The sequence below is a fragment of the Saccostrea echinata genome, unplaced genomic scaffold, assembly GCF_033153115.1.
Source record: "Saccostrea echinata isolate AGI-Se365-2 ecotype Australia unplaced genomic scaffold, CSIRO_AGI_Sech_v1 ptg000015l, whole genome shotgun sequence".
Taxonomy (NCBI): domain Eukaryota; kingdom Metazoa; phylum Mollusca; class Bivalvia; order Ostreida; family Ostreidae; genus Saccostrea; species Saccostrea echinata.
In genome coordinates this window covers 7024460-7034281 of record NW_026889764.1, presented here as the reverse complement: position 1 = coordinate 7034281, position 9822 = coordinate 7024460, and the positions used below count along the sequence as shown (strand labels likewise).

Below are 9822 nucleotides of genomic sequence, written 5' to 3'. Positions count from 1 at the left end.
ATAACTTTAAACGAGACTGCTGATATTCTTGTTTCATCACCTTGTTTGTAAATAACTAACCTCGTTTTAGGTCATACGTAGAGCTTGCTCTTGCGTATCGAATCAACTGAGAGATATAAACCCCTTTTGCAGGTGTTAAAAGTATATTGCTGCACAAGTAAGGGAAGTTGACAATTGAAAATTTAAAGTCATCACGTTTATCATAAAGCTTTGTTTTTAGATTACCATTAACGTCTTTTTGTAGTAAAATATCCAAATATGAAGCAGATGTGTCAGACCCTGTGGTATCTTTTATTTCAATCTCATCGGGATATATCGTATCGACATAAGAATGGAAATAATCATTGTTAATTGACAATAAGTCGTCGATATATCTAAGTGTCGAGTTGAAGGCCACACAAGTGTTTTCCTCTTTTCACGTATAAGATTCTGCTTCATATGAATACAAAAAATAGGTCTGCTAATAATGGGGCGCAATTGTTACCCATGGGAATTCCAATAGATTGCTGAAAGACCTGGTCTCCAAAAACCACAAAGATATTGTCAATCAGAAACTCAAGAATCTTTTTAATATCAACTTCAGAGTACTTGTGTGTACAATCAGAATGTTTTTAACAAAATAATTTTGCAAATGATCAATGACAAGATAAGAGTTCCATTTTTATTGAAAAAGCAGCTGTCAATGATGTCAAAAAGCCTGGACTTTAATTTATCGTGGGAAATGGTTGTATATTAAGTTGAAAAGTCGTAAATGTTATTGATTTGGTAAAATTTCGTGATTTCAAATTTTCCAAAAGTTCTTTGGAATTTTTAAGTATCCACATCTGATTTGCACCACTTATCAAATATATTGTAGTTGCACAGTACTCCTGAAGTTTCTCCTTCGCTACTGTTAATATTTTAATGAGGAGTAAAGACAGAGGCTTGGTAGAACCCCCTATGTATCTTTATAAGAATTTTTATGAAGTTTCGGAATCCAGTATAAATATGGTAATTCAAATTCATTTTGGTTGAAAGACATATTAAAAATATTCAAAATTGACATATGATTTTGAAGAATTTAAAACATCCCCTTAAAAGATATTTTGACATTGGTATGAATTAAGTGTCTTTAGTCTGGATAGCAATGGCTTTTTTAAGTTATTATATACATGTATCAACAAAAATACTTGATAATTTTAAAAACATAAAACGTCAATATTAACATGATCTCTTTTCTCCAGTGAAATAACAGTCTACATATCGGGAAGAAGATTTGTAGCGTGGTAACTTTTAACATGCTTTTTATCCCCAAAGATATAATGCTCCGACATATCCGGGGAGAATTTGCTTGCTGGGGGTCTTCTTCCATATTCCTCCGCAACTACCCGGATGTAATGAGCTGTGTTTCCACAGCAAAGACCGATGTACTGCACTCCAACTTCTTTGGCCTCTCGAGCAAATTCAGCAACCTGAGTTCGACTACACGCAAATGCGGGAAGATCAAACGGAAAAGCAGTCTTTCCTAAAAATACATGTAAGAAAAAAATTATTTTATTCACGAAAAGCAGTGAACTTAAATGTGTATAGATGTAAGTAGATGTTGTATTGGGAACAAAGTTATGGATGTCTTCTTTTTCAATTACCATCTGTATACTTTGGTTATCCTATTACACTTGAAGACCTTGAAGACATGTCCTTGAGTCAATGCTAGTACCTCTCACTGACAAATAAGTTTGTATATATTGTTTCAATGGACTTTTTGAGCTTGATGAATATTCTTTATCTTCATATTTCAAATACTACTCCTAGGCACGCGATCCCAACTCCGAAATTTCCATGACATCGGTGTTTAATGCTATGTTTAAAGATTTGTATTGTTTTTAGGTTTCGTTTCTTATCTTCACCTATTTCATTAATACATGTATATGTATGAACAACTTGAAACCTTAATTGATATTCTATAGTGAACTTTTTTTCAAGCTAAGTGCATAGAAAAAGTATCATAAAAATAGTTTTCCATTCATCGCATATTTCGCTTCAGTAATCTTGTAGTTTAAGCAAAACTTCTAGACTGACCTGACTCTGCATCTCTCAGTGTTTGCATGGTTGGTTGCTCCGGTGTGGTACGGTAAGGCACTGGTAACATACAAATCGGACCCTGCAAAGGAAGACAAAAGAATTTTTTTTCTGGCTTATAATCATGAAACCTGACTATTTTTCTTTGTGATTCTCGAGATATCAAAATATACTAGTATTTGCCTTCATATTGAGTAATGAAAAAACCTACACAGGTTTAAACAAATCTGTTAAAATCAGCCTTCTTTTCATTGTTAATCTGCATATAATAATAAATGGTCGATAAAACGTATATATGATTATCTTACACACTGTTAATTATTGGGTACCTTGCAAGCTTTTCTGATGTCCTTTATGAGTGGCATCATTGTTTTTGGACCCCTGCAGCAGTTCAGTCCTACCACATCCGCTCCCGCCTCTTCGAGTTTCTTGCAAGCTTCAGGAAATGTGAGTCCATCTGACGTAATATCCTTACCATGGGGAACAAGTGACACTACTGACGGCACTAATCAATAAAATGAAACTACTGGTAATAAAGCCGATTATTTTATAATAAGCTTTAATAAAACTGCATAGAATTCTTTCATCAATTATCTGAATGCAGATGTGAATGTTCTTCGTATTTCATTCCAAACTGCTTCTTGACTTTTCCTTCGCCTGCATGCATGGTAGGAGTCACTTTGCCTGGCATTCTACTTCTGTAACTATTGTAGGAGCTTTGTATAATATTCACATAACTATCCTTTAGTGCTTTAAGAAGATCGATGCAAAACGTAATAAACTTATGGCAACAACGAGAGTAAAAATAACGGATTGTCGACATATCGTACATTTATTTGTTTTGCTCTTATAACTAGTAATTTCTTGACTAGTATATTGTATGATCTTATCTATATACTTATAAAATTGAATTTAAAAACTTATATTCCATAAAGTCTTCCAGACATGTAACTTGTATATTGGTTAAACCAGTAGTTTTATCCCCTTTGTAGCAATTCATTTACTTACATCCTCTTCCATATTGTTTGATACATTGCAGTGCCAGTTCAGCTTCCGCATATTCACTGAACGTCTCTGCTACAATGTAGTCCGCGCCACATTCTACTGCCCACTCGATTTGCTCCTAAATAGAAGACCCATCTTTGCTAGCCAAGGGTGACGATCCGCTCCTCTCCTCTTTTCTTTTTGAAAAGAGGAGAGGAGCGGATCATCACCCTGGCAAGCAAAGATATAGAAGACCAGTCTCTGTTAGATTCCCTGACAGTTTGCTACTGTCATTGTTGCAATGTAAAATGTAGTAAAAATATACGCAAAGCACATTAAAGCGCAACTTCAGTAATCGATCACATTTAAACTCGTATGATTTAAAGATTGTGGGTTTATTTTTGTGATGAGCGTAATATATTTATTGCTATAGTATGTCCAAATCAATGTACGTTTACCAACGAACCTTAAACATTTTTCTTGTAGTGTCAATGGCTTCCTGGTTCCCTCGCTCGAATACAGTAGTATTACAGATATTTCCCGCCATTAAGGTTCCTGTGTTTATAGCGACCTCTTTGGCAATTTTCAGGGCTTTTATGTTCAGTTCTTTGACGTCATCCTCTCGATCAATCAATTTCAACTTTTCTCGATGCCCATAGTACTATTACCAAAACAGAATAGACTATATAAGATGTGTTGACTTAATTTACCCCATTTGATTCACGTTATGAAGTAAACACTTACAGTAAAAGCAAGAACTACTTCACTTCCTGCATGGACAAATTCTTCATAAAGAGAGCGGACCAGTTCCGGATGATTGAGCACGACCTCTGGTACAAAACATCCTGCCCTCAAGTAGCCCCGCCGCTCAAATTCAAAAATATACCCTTCTGCTACAACAATGTCCTTCTTTTTCTGTAGACGCTCTAGCAAACCTAATTTAGAGCAGTGCCAGAATTTTCATATCAAAATCAATTTTGTCTTTGAAAAGAAATCTTATATGTCTTTCGAAAGTACCAGATGTGAAAAAATAATGGTATATAGCCCTTGTAGCAGCTTGTAAATAATATAGTTAAATAGGGGTAATGTGACGTTTAGATCATCAGTAAAATACAGAAATGCAAATACTTAGACAGTTAGATGCATATAGCTATAGATTTATCAGAACATTAAAGACTTTACCTTCTACAGTCATTATCAGAGTGTTCCTGTCCACTAATATCAGGAACTGAAGTAACACTTGTGAAATACAAAGTACGGTACATGTAGTACTTATCTTTTGACCTAGCACACCAGCATAAAAGAAACTAGGTTAAGCATAAAAGAAATTCCTTTAAAATCACAAGAAACACAACAGGTGTTTTTAAATATTCATGACATATGTACACTGTAATTTCTCTTCCCATTAAATTTCTCGCATCAACAAGACAAGAGGCCCAAGGGCCATAACGGCCACCTGAGTACAATACAACAATTTAGAGGATCCATAAACTGATAAATGAAGCTTTGTTGCCAAAAAGCAAAAAATATAGTATGATTGGCATCAACAAAATAATTGGTCGAGTATCTATCTGTTCCCCATTTATCACTATTACCATGCAGACTATTTAACAAAATGTCTATTTTTTAACCCCATATTATTACTTCTCACATTGGCCTCTCTTGGCCTTTGAAGAACATTTAAAAAGATAAGTTATTTTTGTCTCATTTTTATTCATCTATTTTTTCCAAGTCTACCTGATCATTAAAACTATGAAAGTACTTTTTGTATTATACAATAAATATTGTTGCATAATTCTCGTTTTCTATTTACCTTTCAAATACATTGTTTACAGTGATTGATTATCAAAGGGAATGGCAATGGGAAATAACTTTGCTCAGCAGAATACAAGTTAATAGAGCCCTGGCCAGGACCAGAACACTTGACTAAATGGTCCAGGTGTTCAAAATTCTGGTAAAAATACCTTTGCATATTAAAACTTCTACTCTGTTTGTCTCGAATATGCCCAGAGCATAGAAAATTTTCAAAGAAATGCATTTTCACTATATTATTAAATAAATAAAGCCCCACCCTTACACCAGAACATCTGAGCCAGGGTACATGAACTCACAGTTCTGGAAGAAGCACCTTTTTTCATCATAACTATACACTTGTTTCTTTGCTTTATAATCAGTAGTAGAAAAAAAAATATTTTGAAAGAAATTATGCATTTTCAGTATATAATCAAAAGAGTCCCCCCCCCCTCTCTTCACCAGAACCCTTGACCCTGGGGCCATGAATTTCACAATTTTGGAAGAGGCATTCTTCGTTATCATCACCATGCACTTCCTTTGTTTGAATAATACCCAGGAGCAGAGAAGAAGATTTTGAAAGAATTTATGCATTTTCCCTATATAATCAATAGAGCCCCGCCCTAACATCAGAACCCTTGACCCTGGGGCCATGAAATTCACAATTTTGGAAGAGGCAACCATGCTCATCATAACTCATCGTCACTTATACTTAGTTTATTTAATATCCAGGAGCATAGAAGAAGATTTTCAAAGACTTAATGCAATTTAACTCTATATTCAATAGAGCCCCGCCCTAACACCAGAACCCCTGACCCAGGGGCCATAAAATTCACCATTTCTGAAAAGGCAGCCATGCACATCATGACTATGTTCTTAGTTACTTTATTTAATATCCAGGAGCAGAGAAGAAGATTTTCAAAGAATTAATGCATTTTCACTATATAGTCAATAGAGCCCCGCCTTAACACCAGAACCCCTGACCCTTGGGGCCATGAATTTCACAATTTTGAAAGAGGCTTTCTTGCGCTTCATAACTATATACTTAGTTACTTTATTTAATATCCAGGAGCAAAGAAAAAGATTTCCAAAAAATTGATGCATTTTCACTATATAATCAATACAGCCTCGCCCTAACACCAGAACCCCTGACCCTGGGGCCATGAAATTCACAATTTTGGAAGAGGCACTCTTGCTCATCATAACTATGTATTTAGTTACTTTATTTAATATCCAGGAGCAGAGAGGAAGATTTTCATAGAATTAATGCATTTTCACTATATAATCAATAGAGCCCCGCCCTAACACAGGAACCTCTAACCCTGGGGCCAAGAATTTTACAATTTTGGAAGAGGCACTATTGCTCTTCATAACTATGTACTTAATTACTTTTTTTAATATCCAGGAGCAGAGAAGAAGATTTTCAAAGAAATAATGCACTTTCACTATATGATCTATATAGCCCCACCCTAGCACCAGAACCCCTGACCCTGGGGCCATGAATTTCACAATTTTGGTAGAGGGCTCAATGCTTATTACAATCATGCCAACAGTTTGACTGCTTGATGTCCAGGAGTAAAGAAGAAGATTTCTAAAGATTGCATTATTTTTGGTGGTTTTAGCCCCACCCCTCAGGCCCCAGGGGGGCAAGGAACATGAAATTCACAATTTTTGTTCCCCTTCATCCATAGATGCTACATGTCAAATTTGGTTGAAATTGGTTAAGCGCTTTCAGAGAAGCAGCTAAAAATGTTCAAACGTTAACACACGACGCACGACGGACGAAAACGGATAGCAATAGGTCACCTGAGTGACTCAGGTGACCTAAAAAATTAGTCTCAGAAATATTAAATGAAATAACTAGGGTTTGTTTGATTCAAAAACAATAATAACTTTACGCTTGAAAACTTGTTGATTTCTTTATATTATGCTCTGCATAAAGATTTTATATCATCACTAAAATGTATGCTATTGATAGGTTCCACATGCCATTTTGTGAGTATTTGAATCGAGTAGTTCTTCAAAGCGAAATAATTTTTAAAAATCCAAAACCAGAAACAAAACAATAAAAGAAATACTGCTTTTGCAAGCCGAAACATATGTTTCCTCGATCCCAGAGGTATAATATTGGATTTGAAGGCAGAGAGCAAATACTCTTTTAAAGTTTTGCAAAATTTCAATTTTTTAGAAGCAAATGACCCATTTTTAGTTTCATGGCAATGGCAGCTATTCTGGATATTTAAACACCAGAATCTTGGAGAGACACTTGCACATCAGTATTATGTACATATTGTTTGAAAAACAATTGGAGAAAAAAATCCATTTAGAATAAAATTCCTTTTTGTTTCGAAGGATACAGTTAAAAATTTGTCCAACCGATTACCAAGTTTTCTTAGGGGAAAATTGGTTCTGGGGGAAATCGCACCGTATAACTAATACACAGAGTAGGATTTCCCCCCGGAAAATTGAATCTGATGTGGGATTTCTACTCTAGAGCCATTTTTCCGTAAGGGAAATCCTTTTCTAGAGCTTTTTTCCGGGGGATAATCCTACTCTAGAGCCAGTTTTTCGGGGGGGGGGGGGGAGATTTCAGAGGGGAAAGCCTACTCTACAAGATCGGTATGATAATGTCTCCTCCAACGGGATGAGGGTTAGATTGTCTGGGTGTATGCCTGTCAAAAATCGTAATAATCAAGAAGCTTTATTTTGGAATGGATTCACACTTAAGTTTGTTGATGACCATGACCTAAATGCATGTGATAACCTAGTACCAATGAGACGTCATATTGCACTGGACTTTGCAATCAGACTGTATCTTTTGAACCCTCAATTGGAGTTTATTCAAAATCGAGTATGCTGTTACTCATAACCAAAAATACCTTTACGAAATCTCTTATCTCAAAGGCAAGGTCACTGGGGATGAGATATTAAAATGTTGCCTGGGCCAATTAATTTGGAACCTGTATTTAGATTGAATTCAACTGTTGATGCTGACACCTAATGGTGTGTCACAATGTGTACTTAACGAGGTTATATAGCACCCTACCAAGGTTGTATAATGATGACCAGGTTATCATTAAGGAAAGTGTTTTAAATATCTGAAGTTTGGTTAAAAAAAAAGAAAAATCTCTATGTAGTTACAATATTGCTTACCTTGCTTTAAAAATACCCTTACAGTTTTGTTGCATATGAAAATTCAATGTTGCCAGACAATAAAAGAAACCTAGAAAAACTTGAGGAAAATTAAGTACCTTTTCTTTTCTAAAGTGCCTTTTATTGTGTTTTTGAACTAAGAATTCTTTAATTATATAACAAATAAACTTTTCATATCACGAATCATTCATCTTCTGAGGACATTAAATCTTTTGTTCTATAATTGTGGAATTAACACTTCATAAAGATGAAGATTTGAATTATTGCAGCCTTGTTGTTCTTAGGAAGATTTCAAAAAAAAAGTTTCCTCTGGATATATTTGTTCTCTCATGTTACTCCTTCTTTCTTTGATGGAATCCTCCCTTTATCCAACGATGCTTTGTGGCAAGTTTGGTTTAAATTGGCTGAGGGTTTTTAAAGACAAAAGATAACGGACAACAAACAACCGGACAGCCTTCAGTCATGCAAAGAAACTCACAACAAACAGGCGGACAGCCTTCAATCATGCAGAGAAACTCACAACAAACAGACGGACAGCCTTCACTCATGCAGAGAAACTCACAACAAACAGACGGACAGCCTTCACTCATGCAGAGAAACTCACAACAAACAGCGGACAGCCTTCAGTCATGCAGAGAAACTCACTCAAGCCTTTGGTTCAGATAAGCTGTAAAATGACTACACGTAGCTAGGACAAAAATTCATCTAACCAGACAAATAATTTAGAATCATATTTCAATGACAGACGATGACCTTAAGCCTGTTTAGTTTACTGTCTCTTAGAACTACTAACATGCATTGAACACTTTTGTTTGAACAACTAATTCGTGGAGTCACTAGTATGACATTGTAATTACTAAGTATTCGTTCAGCAAACAGAGAATGAGTCTAAATAATACCAGATTTATTGCGTTATAAATTGATCTGACTATTTTATCTTCACGTTGCTGTCAACGAGTGCAGACGTGATCACCACTCTGAACTAAATTGATCATGATCTATTTTATCTTTACGTTGCTGTAAAAAAGTGCAGACGTGCAGACGTGATCACCACACTAAGCAACAGACATACTGCTATCTATTACCGATGCCTTTTAGGTGACGCTCGGATAGTCGGCTATTGTTGTTTTCCAAAATTATTTGTGTCTGCTTTGCTCACCTGAACCACCTCCCTAACTCCCTCAAAGTCATTTGGCTTTAAATGAAGTTTTCAAGATCTGGTAAAAATAACATGTACATATGTATTTATTATCGTATTTTAAAATACCCCAACAGTATTTTTTATTGAAAAAAATCCGCAAATTACGTTTGGATTCGAAAACGCAACCGTTAATTACGTTATAGTTTTCTATTGCATCTATTAGTGTGTTTGGGAGCACCCCCCCCCCCCCCTATGCAGGCTTGCAAATTTTAATTATGAAAGTACAGTGCATTTTAAGATGTGGGGTGTATGGTAAATTTATAGGGCTTCATAAAACTTGAACAGAGTAATTTATATTAAGAATAACTATAAATTGTAATCGGGGAAGGAGGGGGATTAACTTATTCATGTTTAACTAATAAACGTTTTTCCCCACTAAAACCTATCGTGTATTTAATTTGTTTTATAGATTCCTATTGTCCTACATACTGGTTTTATTTTCCAATTATCGAAACAATAAATTCTTCATCAATATTCCGCTATCATCTGCATATGAAGGTTATGTCCCCCAAGCTTATTCGATACTCAAGAGCATGCTCTGAGTACGAACAATTTTTAAACTGAGGTAGGTTACCATGGCAGATAAGATTTCAACAACCTCGTTTAATATATAGGCACTCCCCATCTTAATTGTT

At 35.4% G+C, this 9822-nt stretch overlaps 1 protein-coding gene across 1 annotated transcript; it reads right to left on the bottom strand.

The window, feature by feature from the left end:
- Positions 1-944: 944 nt before the first annotated feature.
- LOC133187457 (S-methylmethionine--homocysteine S-methyltransferase BHMT2-like) lies at positions 945-4292 on the bottom strand. Its single transcript, XM_061322837.1, has 7 exons — positions 4225-4292; positions 3787-3977; positions 3509-3703; positions 3067-3181; positions 2388-2563; positions 2059-2140; positions 945-1504 (listed from the first exon to the last, which is right to left on the bottom strand). Exons 1-7 carry the CDS (start codon positions 4235-4237, stop codon positions 1236-1238), a joined length of 1041 nt encoding a protein of 346 aa, XP_061178821.1. The 5' UTR covers positions 4238-4292; the 3' UTR covers positions 945-1235.
- Between the last annotated feature and the right edge of the window lie 5530 nt (positions 4293-9822).

What these genes read in the sequence shown, in the direction of transcription:
- LOC133187457 (XM_061322837.1), bottom strand. An exon ending in AAGTAGTTCTTGCTTTTACT is followed by an intron (nt 3,704 to 3,786) that starts GTAAGTGTTTAC and finishes TTTTGGTAATAG; the next exon opens with TACTATGGGCATCGAGAAAA. An exon ending in CTACAAGAAAAATGTTTAAG is followed by an intron (nt 3,182 to 3,508) that starts GTTCGTTGGTAA and finishes TCTTCTATTTAG; the next exon opens with GAGCAAATCGAGTGGGCAGT.